Source organism: Camelina sativa, chromosome 9 (genome assembly GCF_000633955.1).
Source record: "Camelina sativa cultivar DH55 chromosome 9, Cs, whole genome shotgun sequence".
Classification (NCBI taxonomy): domain Eukaryota; kingdom Viridiplantae; phylum Streptophyta; class Magnoliopsida; order Brassicales; family Brassicaceae; genus Camelina; species Camelina sativa.
This window is the reverse complement of record NC_025693.1, coordinates 28,824,753-28,840,702: the sequence shown is the minus strand read 5'-3', so window position 1 is coordinate 28,840,702 and position 15,950 is coordinate 28,824,753. Positions and strand designations below refer to the sequence as shown.

The following is a 15,950-nucleotide window of genomic DNA, read 5'->3' as shown; positions in this document are numbered from 1 at the left end:
AAACAAAATTTATGATTTTGTCTTTGGAAATGGACTTGGGCAATCAATTAACTAAACTAATTGTGTATTGGGCTTACAAAATATTGTTTTCTCTTAATGGGCTGTACTTACCCGAAAACAAGAAGGCTACGGGAGATGTAAAAACCCTAGGACACTTAATCGTTTTCACCGTATTCACCTAAGTTACCTAGAGAGCTCAAGCGGTGTATCGGGCGGTGATCAAGCGGTTGATTCTCGCGGATTCTGCTTCCATCGACTAGTGAGTGCAAGCGACACACCTCCGAATTCCACCTGCTCCGTCTTATGTTCTCCCGCAAAGCACCGACAACTAGGATGACCGGCAGTTACTCGTACTCTCCGCCGGTAGATCCACCGTTTACAGTAAGTTTTCTAGTTTTTACAAATATCAATTTGGTAACTTTTTTTTTTCATACTGATTGTGTGTTCGGGTTTGAAACAGAGTACAATTGTAATTTTTTTCTTAGGCAGATTTGTTTTTATAAAACGGTAAAAGTCGATTGGCATTTTGTTGGTGTTTATGTGTCGAGTCCGTTTAAGAGTTCTGCTAAGTAGAGTTCTATGTCTTATTTATAGCTCAATTGAATTAACTAATTCCTACGTCTTACTCACATATATAGATTATGTTCTCTAATTTTAGGAGAATACTCGTCAGAACTACGAACGGTACATGGCAGAACGGCAGCGGGATTATGATAGCAGTACCCCGAGCTACACCTTACCAGACCTACCAAGGAACCTGCAAAATCCACGCAATGAACACACCACCCGGAACGGTAGTGAACCACCAGCTGAGAATCCGGAAGAAGATGTAGCTATTCTTGCCGATGTAAATGATTTGCTATGTGCTCCAGGACGCACAAACATCCCAGTCCTATCTCCAGACCGTGAAGGAAACACTATATGGTAACCCTCACTCACTTGTAGATGATTCAGTTTTTGTTAGATAAAAAAATTTATTAGACTCATTTGTTGCTCATCTTTATTGCAGGTTTAGACATGACTCCACTGGTAAGATTACAAAGCAGATCCTTAAGATGCTGAAATCAGATCTCCCTAAGGCTTATCCAACTTATCGGTCTCTCCCACTTGGAATTAAAAACCGATGGTTCAGAGCTTTTGCGGTATGTATAGCCTTCCTTTGGTAGATGTTTAAGTATAATATAACTTGGTTTGTGGTTTCTAATCAATTATGTGGTCATCTACAGCAAGAGTTCAACTGGGATCCAGCCATTACAGAGTATGTTCGCACAAACTACGATGACCAAGCAAAGGCATCTTTTAAACATAATGTCCGTGACTGGAAGATAAAATGGATAGAGAAAGGAGCTGACAACTTACCTGATTGGATGAAGGCGAAGAAGAATCTATTTGATGGTTACATCAAGATGTGGACAGATGAAAAAACAAAAGAGATGGCAGCCCAAAACTCTATCAATCGGGGAAGTAAACGAGGTGGATTAGGGGTTGCTAAACACAACAACGGTGCAAAAACTTATGAACGCAGATGGGATGAGATGGTAAGTACTTCTGTTACCGCTGATCTTGTTTCATTCAATCATCAGTTCAGGTTTTTCTTATTCAATTTAGTTCACACATATATTCTGATTAATGCTTTTATCTGTTTCCTATACTAACTATGGTTTATGTTTTTTGTTAAGACAATTGAATTAGGCAAGGAGCCTAATATGCTTTATTTCATGGAACAAACACACTTAGACAAGAAGACCCGGACCATTAGTGATATGAAGACTAAACAGTTTCTGGATAAAGCTTCTAGTCAAGTGGAGCTCATCCAATCCCAACGCCAAACTGATGGTGATCCTTCGGCTCAGCCAGACCCTCTTACAACAGAAGAGATTAACACTATTATGCGTAAAGTAAGTTACTCTTTCTCCTTATCTTATTAACTGTTTCATTATCTATCAAGTGATTTACAAGTTGTGGATGTCTTATAAAATTTCTATCAAATGAGCTTTTTACAATTCTTGGTTTTAATTGACAGGTTGTTCCAAAGGTTAGAGGTAAATTTTATGGCTTTGGTAACCTTTTCGATGATGGATGCCCATCTTCTTCTTCAACCCCACGACTGATTCCTAAACTACAAGAAGAGATTCAAACATTGAAGGCTCGTGAACAAGAGAAGGACGCTCAGATCAAGTTTCTTATGGAATGCAACAAGCTCTTCCTAGGCCGGTTTCCTGATCTACGTCCACCTCAGTACCCGGAGACACCATCAACCGTGGAAGACGAAGACGAGACACAACCTTGAATCTGATCAGTTTCATAACCGTGGAAGTACATTTTTATTTCTTTTTCTTTTTCGTCGGTGCTGTAAAAGTAGGTTTATTGTATATGGATTGTTTTTTTGAGTAATGAAGTATGTTTGGGTATTGCATTTGTATAGTTTAAATTAAAAAAAATGCAAACTAATTGGAAACGAAGAAAATTAATAATGGTTTCATGAAATTGATCTGAATTTTTTCGTAATTAATAGAATGAAATTTTGAAGGAACCTAGAATGAAATTTTCGAAGTAATCTTGAAGGATATCTTAGAAGGAACTTTGAGTGAAAATGTGAAGGAAAATAGAATGAAATGTGTAGAAGGAAAAACAGATGCGAAGGAAAATTAAAGGGAAACAATGGAAGGAAAGCCGAAGGAAAAACAGTGCGTAGGGAAATTAAAGGAAAATAGTGGAAGGGAAGCCGAAGGAAAAGCTTTCCTTCGCATATAACGAAGGAAATTTGACAAAAGTGCCCTTCCCCTTTCTTTCTTTTACCCTTCAAATTTTCCTGCTAAAGTATTTTCGTAGGGAACTCGAAAGATAATTCCTTCCAAATTCTCACCAATATCTGTTTCCTTCGGGCTATTTCCTCTTAAAAATTTCGTAGGAAAACGGTCAAAAAACAGTGTTTCCTACCAAATCCCTACGTTTTTGCTGGTAGAAAAACGTATTGTTTTCTTGTAGTGACAGCTGTATGTTTTCTTTAATTTTTCTTTTGCATTTTATGTTGTTTCTTTAATTTTTCTTAGCAAAATCCCTTTTTATTACTTATTGTTCTAGAGTTAAAATTTTGTGTCTTACTACTTGTCGTTTTAGATTTTCAATGCAAATATTTGGTAAATATTTCAATTTTATGCAGCTATTTCAGTGTTCTAACCAATCAAAAGATTAAAAAATATATTTTAAAAGAATAAAATAATAAAATTAATGATTTTCTTAATCTGTATAAAACAAGCTTAAACAATAACTAATAAAAAACAGAGAGAATATGACATACGTAGACGAAATTAATTTGTTACAATGAAAGAAAATAAATATAAACCTTATAAAAAAATGTATATATATATAGTTTGTATCTAGAGTATCTTATACTGCATAAGTTTTTGTCATGTTAATCTCGATTAATTGATTTTTTTAATTGATATTTTTAGTATTAATCAAATACTTGGGTTAGCGTCTAAAAATAGTCGATAGTTACATGATGAAATTATTCAATCTATGCATGCATGGTCCAAAATACGGTTAATATTGATATATGTGATGTTTTTGAGTCTTTAGTTTCTTGCTAATCAAATATTTTTTTCTAAAGTAAATCGAATTGTATTGTGTCTCGTATTGACGTATTATATTAACATTTCCATCTTCAAGTTTGAAAATTTTTTTTTTTTAAATATGTAAATAGTTTATGAATATGGCAAAATTTATCACAAAATTCTATAATTAATTACAAGATACAAAAAAAAAAGGGAAAAAACAATGGGCAAAGACGATACTAGTTTTGCCATTTATGTCCTCATCTCTCTTAGCTGTTATGCATCAATCGGTGGGTCATGCACCTATACGTCGTCTCTCTCTTTCTCTCTATCTCACTCGATATATATATACACGAACCTTCCTCGTTATTTCCTCCCAAGAACATCTCTCAAACATTCTTCTTATTCATCCAATAATTTTTTGATCCCCACACACACACTCACATCATCAACCACATATAAAATCTCCTCATAAACCCTATAAACCCTAGCTAGTAGCTAGTTTCAACAACTCTCTCGTGTTCCAAATCCAAGAAACAGTTCAGCATCAATTTAGCAATGGCCAAAGTCGGGAAGCTGACAAAGCTCAAGTCGGCGATGAAGAAATGGCCTTCTTTCGCCAAGAACCACCACCACTCAACCTCGTCAGCCGCTGTTTCCGACGAACTCTCAGAGGACAGCAATCTCCATGTGGTTTATGTTGGCCAGACACGAAGACCTTACATGCTTAGACCAGACATCATCTCTCATCCACTCTTTCAAGAACTCGTAGATCGATCTTCTAGATCATCCGTCGAGCAAGATCGTGAGATTGTTGTAGCTTGTGAAGTCGTTTTGTTCGAGCACTTGTTGTGGATGCTCAAGTCTGGTCAAGAAGGAGGATCCGTTGAAGAGTTGGCTGAGTTCTATACTTATTGACATGGACCGATTGATTTTATACATTTATTTCGTATAATATATATTACTTTTTTTTGTTTGTTCTTGTTTTGTTGTTGCTGATAATTTGTATTTTGATTCGATGCGGTGTGTGATCCAAACATGATCTCTTAAACCATGTCATTTGCTTCTGTTTTTCTGAGCATTTTACGATGAAGAGCATATGTAGTTTCTTAAACCAACAAAGAATAATTTTCTTGATTAAGAACAAAAAAAAAAATTCAGCAATTTCGAGAAAACCAAACTTAGTGTGTTCTGGTTAGTTTTGTTTCTATATATATATATATATATATATATATATATTATAATGTGGCGGTTTTGTAACTTATTGTTTCTATTTTTGTAACGTATCTTTCTCTATGAGTCATGAGTCTCGTGACATAATAAAGAAGGCCTTTGATGATGTTCGAAATTTGCTTTAGTTCCAATTAAACAAATAAAAGAATATGATGACTCCAAATTCATTTTCTCTTTGATTATCTATATAAAAAAAAATATGACAAGCAATGATTTATATCATCAAATATTCATGGTGTTTTTGTGCGTATCATTTGTGTATGGTGTCAATTTCAAATACAGTTTTCTTTTTTTCGGCGTATAAAAATAGAAAAATACAAATGCAAACTTAAATTAATGGGTCGCTCTCATGACGCGTTGGTGACCTGGTCCCAATTTCATGACCCTACTCTTCTTTCTACTTGCAGATATTATATAATTTATTTAATTTTCAAATATTCCTAAACTTTCAGCCATACAAAAAAAAAAAATTAAAAGCTCACGAGATTAAATTAGTCGACATAATAAATTTATAGTTAGTACTAATTGGCATTGCTTACCAATATGATTGTGTATGTATGTGCATTATACATTTATAGATACATTAATTAATTTCCGAGGTGGTGACGATAGGGACGCGAGAAGAGGACTTTATAAATTAGTTAAGACTAAAAATTTTAAATTTTAAAGTGTTAAGTACGACGACGAAGCTCTCTAATCATTATATAAATAAAGAGTAATCAAAGAGAAGAGAAGTTTCTTTGTCAAGTTTTAATTAAGGCTTCTTAATTGATTCCGACACGCTAATGATTGACAAGTCACTCGGTGTGTCCTTTCCGCAAACTTCATGGGACTTCTTCTTCTACTTCTGTCTTCTTCATTACATTACATTACATCTCTCCTATATAGTACTACTACTACTAGTATAATACTAGTATTATAAATTCGGTTGGTAGCTAAAAATTGTTATGGGTTTTGCTTGTTTCAACGTTGAGAAATTGGATTCGAACTCAGGTGTTGTGTCTTAGACTCTTAGTGGGCCGTGCAAGGTGATGGGAAGTTATGAACCGAACAACGTTTGGTGTGGGGTTTAACTAGGGGATAAGAGTCTAGAGATGATGATCAGATTAAGATATGTCACATTTACTGATGACTCTAGTCTTTTGATATGTTTCATTTATGTTCCCACATCCCATGATTAAAGCACCAAACTTTTACAGTGTGACAAACACTCTAACTTAAAGAGAAGGTCTCAACAATAAAAAAGGGATTAGCAAAAGAGAGAAGGAAGGAAAACTATCTGAAAGCTTTTTCACCAGGTGAAACCAAAACTCATCCTTTGTCTTGATGATTTGTATTTGTTTGTGCAATTTCCTGTGGAATTCTCAAGGATAATATTCAATTCTGTTGATTTTTGGTTTCTGTGATCTTCTTTGGTCGTTTGGTCTTTCTTGTTTTTTTGCCTATGAGTTGATTTGATTTTACCAATTCTTGTCTTCCAAGTGTTTGTTGAAATGCCTCAGTAAGAAAAGGTTAGGACTAGTAATGTGTTCTTCTCAGTTTGATTATTCAAAAGACCCTAGCTCCATCGCTGCAGTAGAATTTATTTATATCTCTTCCATGGATAAAAATTATATAATCACTGGGTTATGCGTTGTGCTAGAGTTCTTAAAGAGATGATCTTTCATGTCTCTTTTGAGTAGAATTTTGTGATAAAGGTTGGAACTTTCAAGTTGCAATCACTTCTTATATCAGTCTGTGGTTTATTAATGTATTTTCTATTTTCATTTGGGGGGAGTAATTAACCAGCTAGTGTTGTTCTCATTGATCCAGGAACTTCACAACTATGTCACGGTTTAGATCTTTATGGCAGGCTTCTGTGAATGCAACAAAGAAGGGTATTTTTCCTTTTTTCTTCTGTTGCCTCATTTACGATGTTCAACACTTATTTTAACTGATTGTATATGGTGTGCATAAAATTGTTATGAATACTTATTCTTGTTTGTATTCAGAGTCAAGTGCTTTTTGATTGGAAAGTGAAAATTTTGTTTCAAGACTAGTCTCGCTGAGGACAAACTTTTCTCACCTTTCTGCTTTGCATGCTTTTAGCTAGTCTCTAACATGTTTTCACAATGTACATTCTGTAGCTCTAACGTGGGAACTCGAAGAATGGGTACCTCCTGTAGAGAAATGTATATTCAAGTTCAATTCAAAAGAAGACCTTAAGACATGGCACTTGTATTCTGATTCTGAATATGGAGGTACTTAAAGCACACAGGTTGGAGGCATCTGCTCATCATCACGTTACAGAACCTATTGCATGTTTTGATAGCTTCTTTTGCTTCATAGTAACAATTACTTAGATGAAAGAACATTCTAAATATATTCACTGCATAACAACTCTTCATGTGATCTCCTCATTATCGTGTTGATATTTTACTTTATAGGATTATCTTCGGCTTCGTTGGAAATTAAAGATGGAGCAAATGGATCGGATTGCACTGGTTAGTATGTTTTAATTAAGTGTGCTTTACCGTCTGTTGCTTTTTGGCTTGGGTCTGATACAACCAGTTTCTGCAAGGCAGATTCTTGAAACACAGCTATGCTTTTAAGAGTTGTACAGATTGTGATAATTTTCTCATAACTGGAGACATGGAAACGTTAATGAGTATATGCTTTAACAAGAAACTTTTTATTTCTTTTGAAAAATCTTGATCTACGATTTCCCTGGTTGAGCTGTTTGGGTTCTACAACGTACCTCTGCTGAGTGTATGAGATTTCTTGATACGTGTACCATAGTTTCTAACTCTCATCATGAATTTTTTCTGCAATTGCGTGGTGACCGTTTTCACCTTATATCTCTTCGTAGGTGTTTTCTCTGGGAACCTCTCTACGGAAATGAGCGAAGGTTCAAAGTGGAATATCAGTCGGAGTGGTTTCTGTGGAATGCGGTCGAAGAAGGTTAAAAACATAGCTTCTATATGTATATATTTACTAATCATCAGTTCAAAGTTCAAACCAAAGATTTTGAGTGAGTTTAAAGCACAACTTACTTAACTAAACCACCTTTCGAGTTCTGTAGTTTGATGGCTTTATTGATCTCGACGGGTATGATTCCATTGCCCTGAGGCTCAAAGGAGATGGAAGGTGCTATATCTCTACTGTGAGTCTCATGCTCAATACTGACGTCCTTTTGCTCCAGATGAAACAAAAGGGTTCAAGGAGCACAACTTTTTTTCTTTTAAAGACTAAACTGCGATTTTATTTCAGATATATACCGAGAACTGGGTGAACTCGCCAGGACAAGCAGAAGATAACTCATGGCAGGCTTTTGTTTTTGCTCCAAAGGGAAACTGGTATACAGCTAAGGCAAGTCTCATACTTTCTTCTACAAATCAACCAGTGTAAAAAAAAGGCTGTTGTTGTAACCCCAAGTATGACAATTTTCTTCTTCTTCTTGATCAGGTTCCTCTTACTCGCTACTTACCAACATGGAAAGGAAATGTGATAGATGCAGAAATGGAGATGAATCCAGGTCGTGTTGTGGGTATGTCTCTATCAGTTAACGCACAAGGAGGTGGTTTCATTGGAGCTAAATCAGGGGCAGGCGATTTCCGAGTAGATATTGACTGGATCAAAGCAGTGAGAAGGCCATGAACGATGAAGAAAAAGCTTTCTGATGAACAAATTTGAGAAACCATTAATATATACAATATGTTCTCTGGTTGACTAGTTTAACCGGGATTTGGGTAAACTGTATCCAAGTTGATGAACAATAATAAGGCTTACGAATTGACTTACAGCAAGTTGATGAACAAAATAATAAGGCTTATGAATTGACTTGCAGCAAATTGATTGGTTCAAATAGAAACGAAGAAAATATATACTATTTGGTCCCAAATGGCATGGCAAGTTGCTCAATTTACCTTAAAGTGGCGAGAAAGTTATATAATTAAAATTTTGAACCAAACTTTTTCAAATGTATTTGACCTAATGTATAAGTTTCATTATACAAAATCCCTTATTTGAATTTTAGCAAGATCATAGTGTAGAGATATGCATAATTTTCTACTAATTTAGAAGCAAATATATACTATACATAAAGTCTACAATTGGGTGGGAGAAATGTTTCTTCCTTGATTAATCTTTTGGATTATGCCATTATGGTTGATAAAAACAATAGAAGAAAAGAAGAAAGAATGAAAAGCAAAGTATCATGTTTTGTTAAAAAGTAAAAACTTGTGGTTCTTGTTTAATCCCGCAAACCTATCCCTTTATGGAGAAACCATTCCCGCTAAACCTTACCGGTACTTGGAACCCGCCTACACCCTTAGCCTCCTTCATGGAGCAACTTATTAACAGCTCCTTGGCGTCATTCGCACGAGCTAATTGTGACCACTTGTTGGTCGGGGATCTCTCTAAGCTTGTCTTCAATATAGAATCCTACAAGATATCAAAAGATCTTTCCTCCATTGCAAGCTCCTCTAAGTTATGCATCTTGTTGGAAGACTCATGTAGTCTCTATCTTTCCCTTTCATGTATTCTTATGCTCCTAAGCTGTATGAACAATCCTCCTTTGAGATTTTAGTTTTAATGAAACGTTTTGAACAAAAAAAAAGTTAAAAAGTAAAAACTAATTAGTCAAAAAGAAATTGAAGTGAAAGTAACTCTCTTTTTTTTTCCTTTTAGTTTTTAATTTCTGTTCTTCCTCTAAAACTAATATCCTTGATATTTATATTTTTGTATTCCCGTCCAGCCTAAGAAGAAAACGTGAATACTTTTTTTTCTTCCGTGATTTTAATATAAAAAGTTGCATAATATTCAGTTCATTTAGTTGTCAAAACTAGGGAAAAAATGTCATCTAAGTTCAAAATTGGTATGCATGACTTTCTCTCTCTTAGCTCTCTCAATCTTTTAGAGAGAGAAAGTTCTTGTGTGATCTTATCTTCCGGCGATGGCTTCCTTAGTCATGGTGGGTGGATTTTGGCTCCGGCATGCGTTGGCTTTCTATGCAACGATGTCAGGCTTTTGACTCCGGCATGCGTTGGCTTTCTATGCAACCATGTCCGGCTTTTGGTTTTCCGATGGTGGCTGGCTTTCTCTAGCAGCGGCGGTTCTTGCTAGCTTTGTTCCCAGAATTGTTCCGGCTTTAGTTTTTACTTTTTGATCTCGTTCGATTCTAATTTGCTTTGGGTTTGCTTGGCTTGAATTTGATTTCTCTTTTTCATTCCTTTGATCTAGATTTGTAATTCTTCAATCCTCCTTTCTTCTAAAGAGTTAATTTGATCTTTGAGCTTATTGAGGTTTTTTCATTTTAAAGATCAAATTTTTAGATGCGAATTGAAGTTTCATTTGGTGTCTTTGGTCTGATTTTGATGAAATCAGAGCAATTGTTTGTCTTTCTCACTGCCGAAGCTTGATGAATCGTTTGGGTTGGTTTGATTTTTTGTGTTTCTTTTGTTTGCTTAATAAAGTCATTCTCGATGGATTAATCCTAGCAAAAGTTCCTTGAAGATTAAAAGCTTGATTGAAGATGAAGATTAAGAAGATTTGCATCAAGTGGAGCCATATTCTCATCAAAGCTCAATTGGAATCTCGCCTTTATTTCTCTGGGCGACGCTTGAGATCTATAGCAACTTCCCGGCGAATTTGGCCGGAGTTAAAGCTTACCGGCGTAACAATAATCCGCCGGTGTTCGAGACTCTCTCTTCTTCGACTTCACACGTGTCATCCAAATCGTTTCCTTCTTGTCACGTGTACTCTGTACTGTATTTGGCCTTTCCTTCAGTCTAGGGTTTTCTTATTTGGGCTTTTAGTTTTTAGGCTTTTAGACTTTGAACTTTCGTTTGTTTGTAAGTTATTTAGGTTTGTCAAAGTTGGCTTTTCTAATAAAAAAACAACACACTTGTGAAAAAAAAAAAAAGTTCAAAATTGGTTTGCACTCACAAAGAAATACTAAAATAAGACTAATACTTAAAAACTTTTTTTAAAAAAAGTTGATGTCGAAAACGAGTTTAAAACATAAACAACTAGTTCAAGTGGCGAGTTTCTCGATCATTCTTTGGTACCCCCCTCACCCTATGTATATATATAGTATAATAGTACAACACAAGAAGGCACGATACCCAATATATCAAAGAAAAAAAAAACCACTGCTTCTTTTACCTTCTCTTTTCTTCTTCTCTTCTTCCACGTCCACGCGTATCCACACAACATCTATACATATACATCAACTTCCACATCTATATTCCCTCTCTTTGCTTCCATTAAACTCCAAGAAGATCTCTGCTTTTCATTATATTTCATCCTATAATAGTATTATCAATGGAGAAGGAAGACTTGTACGCTGTTATGAATTTGGACAACGAATGTTCACAAGGAGATCTCAAACTTTCTTACAAGAACCTTGTTCTGGTTGGTTTTTCACTTGTCTTTTTTGGCTTTTTCTTTTTATATTGGTCTGAATGCGATCCGGTTTTGCATTTTCTGTTGATTAATATTGGTTTTTACTTTTTTTATGCGTGTTAGAAATGGCATCCAGATCGGTTTCATGAAGAGATTGAGAAAGACGAAGCCAAGATGAAGTTCCAATCCATTCAACGAGCCTACTCTGGTAAACTATTCATCCGGTTTTCTCTTTAACCGGGTCTGATTGATTTATTGGTCTGTTCCGACCGTTTTGTTAATCAAACTGTGTTCACAACAGTTTTGTCGGATTCGAACAAGAGGCTGCTGTATGACGTCGGTGCGTATGATAGTGATGACGACGAAACTGTAGGTTTCTCTCTTAGCTACTAACGAATTTTTACTAATTTTTTTTTCTAACAATAAATACAAATTTTATTGCGTTGTAGGGAATGGCTGATTTCATAAATGAGATGGTGACACTAATGGCTCAAACTCAATCTACGGTAAACATATCATTACTTCGTTACTATTACTAATTCCTTAGTACGACTAGTAGTTACTATTATGATGATGATGATGTTAATGTTGATGAGTGTGATTTTTCCATCATTTGAAACAGGGTAACGAAAGCTTAGAGGAATTTGAAGAGTTGTTTGAAGAACTATTGAAGGATGATGTGAAAGATCAATTCATCAAAACTCGTTCATCTTCGTATTCGCCATTTAGTAGCGCGTCTACTACTACGGTCCATAGCGATGATTTATCAAATGATATACCCAACAAAATGAACACTCGTGACAAAACTATGGTTGTATAAGTTCTAGTAAGGTATTTTTAGTTTATATAACCATCCTTGTTGATTTTTTTTTTCTTAAAACTTATTTGTGTTTTTTTTCCTATGTATATATATACTACATAAGAAAAAGCATATGTAAATGAAAATATGTATGTTGTAGAATTATTTTCAGAATTATCATGAAACCGATGTTGACCATAATATTGATGTTTTCTTAAAGGTAGTAGGGTGGTCCATGGACGAGATTTCCAAGTTGGCAATAGAAGATCTAAGAAGTAGAGCATTAACATTCAATTTTTTTTTTGTTTGTTTGTTGGAACTTGATTTTTATTTAATTTTCGTTGTCGTGTTGCTAAGATATGGTATGTATACAATAAGTTGAACCTTCTAGTTCTAGGTCGTTTGAACCTTATTTTTGAGGTATGTAAGGTTCGTGAGAGAGAATGAGTTTGTGTCTACTACATTAAAACACAATGCATACGAAAAGTGTACAAGAAAACCTAAAAACCAATAAAATAAATAATAGACAGGAATCTAGCTATTCGATAAAGCTAGAAGACTCGTATTCATATTTGTAATTATGAAAAGTGTGGATATTTTCGAACTTATGAATCTCCACGAATTCTCGTATTTGAAAGTTTGATCCAGTCTGTAATACGAAAAATTTAAATATTGGAAATAGTATCTTTCTTCGCCGTGAGGAATATAAACTTTTTGGAAGTAGGACCAAGTGACAAAGCTACTCACAAGTTGTCATTTTTTTTGGGTCGTAAATAACAAATCTTCACTATATTATGGGTCCGAATGGTAACTGCGGTTTTTGTAGTGCGAGATAAAAAATTTGCTAGTGCGGTATGGTTCAACTGCGCTACGTGCGGGACAAATGTATTTGCGGAACAAGTGCGGTTTTTCCAAAATAAGCGGTACAAAATAATGTTTGATTGGTGAAAAATAATTGGCAGTGCGGATTTCATATTATTTTACTAATAACTAGTATAATTATATATTTTCATTTTTATTAATGAATTAAAGTTTTATGTTTTGAATTTTAAATACCAAAATTTATTTAAAATTAAACTTTGTTTGGTATAAATTAATTTTTTTGTTTTGTTTTAATGAAAAACAATTTTCAGTACATATTATTTAAAAAGTATATTTGTATGATCCACTAAATTTTTTAACAAATGTATTTTAATACATTAAATCTTTTACCAAATGTATTTTTGAATTAAATAATTTGAAAATACATTATAAATCAAATGTTATAAAATAATATATATATTTTTAAAAAGTTACATATGAGTGGAAGATATATAAAAGATAGAAATAGAAGATAAAGAGAATGTATTTTTTTATCTTGTATTTCCATTTATTTCCATTTCTATATTTTTATTAAGTAGTACTAAGATATGTATTATTTTAATATTAAAAGATAAAACAAAAAAAAGTTAAATTATTTTGTGCGGTTTTGGAAAAAACGCTGGGTAAAAACTGTTGTATGTTGAGAAAGCGGTCCAAGACATAATCCATTAGACAATACTGCAAATTCTGTTTTTTTTTTTTTTTTGAAAAAACGCAAAAAACAAAATTTATTGGTGATTGGTGACAGCAATGTGGTTTTCAATAAAACTAACTGAAATCCGCTTTTTTCAAGTTACCATTCACTACCTATATTTAGACCTGCGATTGCGAGTTTTTTTTTTTTCTCTCTATAAAAACGAAATATGATTTAAATTAAATTGTTGTGTAGAAACTAAAAATCATGTTGCCTACTACTCTAACTTTGTATGGTAAACAAAATTACAAGTTGGATGACATAATACATAAATTTGTTGTTATTAGTTAGTACAAGTTGAGAATAATTAGTGTCCTCTACACTGAATCTGGTCCATTACTTTACATTTGACATAAAAGTTGCTCAACTTGTAGAAACCGCTGCCTATTTTTGTTCCTAAAAGTTGTTTTCTTTTGTAATTTGTTTGGCATCAATTCTGATTCTGTTAAATAATGTTACAGTATTCAGTTTTATAATTATTTATGAATTTGTTTGTTTTGTTGATGTTTATTTATGAACATAGTATATTATTTATGTTGTGAATTAGTGATCTCCATAGTCCTTTAAAGTAAATGGTATATCCGAAATTAAATTCGGATTAAGATGCGTGGCTTTTGGATATTTATCCTTAACATATGTAACAGTAAAACTATGTTTTTCAATATATTTAACGATTTTCTTTAGTTTAAAAACATTCATATCATGGTATCTGGATCCAAAATCGGTCTTCACAATTTGAGTACAAATCTCTGAATTTCACATATTTAGAGTGGATCAGACTGATTTTGGCTCCTCATCATACTGAATTTACTACTTTGATATTGACCATTTCTTTTTATCGTGCGCTCAGTATGTGACTAAAATGAAAAGAAAAGACAAAACACTTTTTAGTGTAACAAAAATATGGGCTAGCTAGGTCGAGTGCGTTCAGAGGTCCAATATATCCAACCTTAAATATGGGCTCTTAAGACCAATTAATACTTTTTCTTGTCCATGTTTCATCGTGTCTCATTGCTTGCTGATTTACTGGTTTAGTCCAAGCTTAGTTTTTGTTTTTGTTCTGTTGGTCACAAATGACACCTCTGATTAGATTAAAAAAAAGAAAACGTTTTGACCAACCAAACACAACCATAACGATACGAATAAGAAAAGCAGTACCACATTAACAAACATCTTTTTTGCAAAAAAAAACTTTCTTTGATTTGCACACATTGAATAATTCTATATATAGTTGCACAAAAATTAAGTTGGGGTGGTACGGAATCTGTGTCATATTAGTATAAATATTACTAATAAAGTTAATTAAGAAGATGTGGGTGATCTAATAACTAATAAGATGATTTTGATTAAATCATACTAACAAAAATGGAGGGAAAGAGAAATCATAACAAACGCAATGATGTGGCCATGTGGCATTGTTGGCAACCACCCTCAAAACATCCAAAAACATTAGGTTCGTTGCCGAAATTAATCAGATAATTAATGAGATTTGGTACAGTATTTCTTATACATCTAATAGAAATTAATGCTACATTTAGAATTAATGTTAGGGTTTGATTGGTGAAAATATTACAATTGCCATTTGTTTCTCACCTAACTGATCAACAAAATCTTTTCAGAACCATACTCGTATTATAATCTTTACATGATTTTGAAAGGAAGAAGAGGTCATTGCAAAAAAATAAAAAAAATAATTACAAACCGATAATTTTATAAATTTTATTTTCACTATTTCATAAAGTTAATAACAAGTTCTAAAAATTGTTACTCTTGGTGAAAAATATTTACTGTTAAGTTGATGTTCACTAGACTATATAGGGACCATTGACTTCTTCCCCATATGAAACTACGAAATTACCCTCATCCTTAACCGGGAGAATGTATACCTAATGGTAACAAATTGGTAATCGAAAAATCAACACTAAACCAAGTAGAAGAAAATCGGTTTAATAAAAGAAGCAGCTACACGTAGCAGAGGAGGGATTCGATAATATTTGACAGGCCTGGGCATAAAAACCGTACCCGAATACCTAACCCGGAACCCGACCCGAAAAATCGGGTTTGGGTTTGCTTATAAAACCCTATTGGGTTCTATTTTCTAATACCCGTGGGTTCGGGTTAGGGTCGGATAATACCCGGTATCCGTTTGGGTACCCAACAAACCCGAACATATAAACATATTTATAATATTTATCATTAATATACTGCAATTACCCTAAAGTTATAATTATAATTTTGAATATTTCATTTAGTTTTATACCTAAATATCAAAAATAATCAAAATATCTAAAATATATTGTCACATAAGTCAAACTTTAACTAAATTTATTTAAATTTAATTAATTTTAATTATATTTTTTCGGGTACCCGGTAGTTCGGGTACTAATTGGGTTCTGAAAATTGTAACCCAAACCGACCCGAA

At 33.7% G+C, this 15,950-nt stretch overlaps 4 protein-coding genes across 7 annotated transcripts; all 4 read left to right on the top strand.

Moving 5' to 3' along the window:
• On the top strand, positions 171-2,337 carry LOC104715819. Its single transcript, XM_010433191.2, has 6 exons — positions 171-381; positions 659-924; positions 1,010-1,142; positions 1,227-1,538; positions 1,680-1,898; positions 2,024-2,337. Exons 1-6 carry the CDS (start codon positions 304-306, stop codon positions 2,288-2,290), a joined length of 1,275 nt encoding a protein of 424 aa, XP_010431493.1. The 5' UTR covers positions 171-303; the 3' UTR covers positions 2,291-2,337.
• Positions 3,898-4,694, top strand: LOC104712846. The gene has a single exon (XM_010429825.2). It carries the CDS (start codon positions 4,116-4,118, stop codon positions 4,473-4,475), a length of 360 nt encoding a protein of 119 aa, XP_010428127.1. The 5' UTR covers positions 3,898-4,115; the 3' UTR covers positions 4,476-4,694.
• LOC104712845 (probable complex I intermediate-associated protein 30) lies at positions 5,703-8,569 on the top strand. Of its 3 annotated transcripts, none has more exons than XM_010429822.2 (8): positions 5,703-6,088; positions 6,603-6,667; positions 6,917-7,030; positions 7,217-7,273; positions 7,639-7,730; positions 7,852-7,932; positions 8,040-8,138; positions 8,235-8,569. In XM_010429822.2, the coding sequence occupies exons 2-8, from the start codon at positions 6,616-6,618 to the stop codon at positions 8,424-8,426; spliced, it is 687 nt and encodes a 228-aa protein (XP_010428124.1). In that variant the 5' UTR covers positions 5,703-6,088; positions 6,603-6,615; the 3' UTR covers positions 8,427-8,569. The 3 variants fall into 3 exon arrangements, with proteins under 3 accessions (XP_010428124.1, XP_010428126.1, XP_010428125.1); XM_010429824.2 differs by lacking the exon at positions 5,703-6,088 and adding an exon at positions 6,119-6,301; XM_010429823.2 differs by lacking the exon at positions 5,703-6,088 and adding an exon at positions 6,386-6,487.
• LOC104712844 (chaperone protein DnaJ-like) lies at positions 10,882-12,540 on the top strand. 2 transcript variants are annotated; one of them, XM_019229432.1, is made up of 6 exons: positions 10,882-11,183; positions 11,298-11,382; positions 11,476-11,543; positions 11,624-11,680; positions 11,797-12,005; positions 12,198-12,540. In XM_019229432.1, exons 1-5 carry the CDS (start codon positions 11,094-11,096, stop codon positions 11,992-11,994), a joined length of 498 nt encoding a protein of 165 aa, XP_019084977.1. In that variant the 5' UTR covers positions 10,882-11,093; the 3' UTR covers positions 11,995-12,005; positions 12,198-12,540. The 2 variants fall into 2 exon arrangements, with proteins under 2 accessions (XP_019084977.1, XP_019084976.1); XM_019229431.1 differs by having other exon boundaries at positions 12,194-12,540.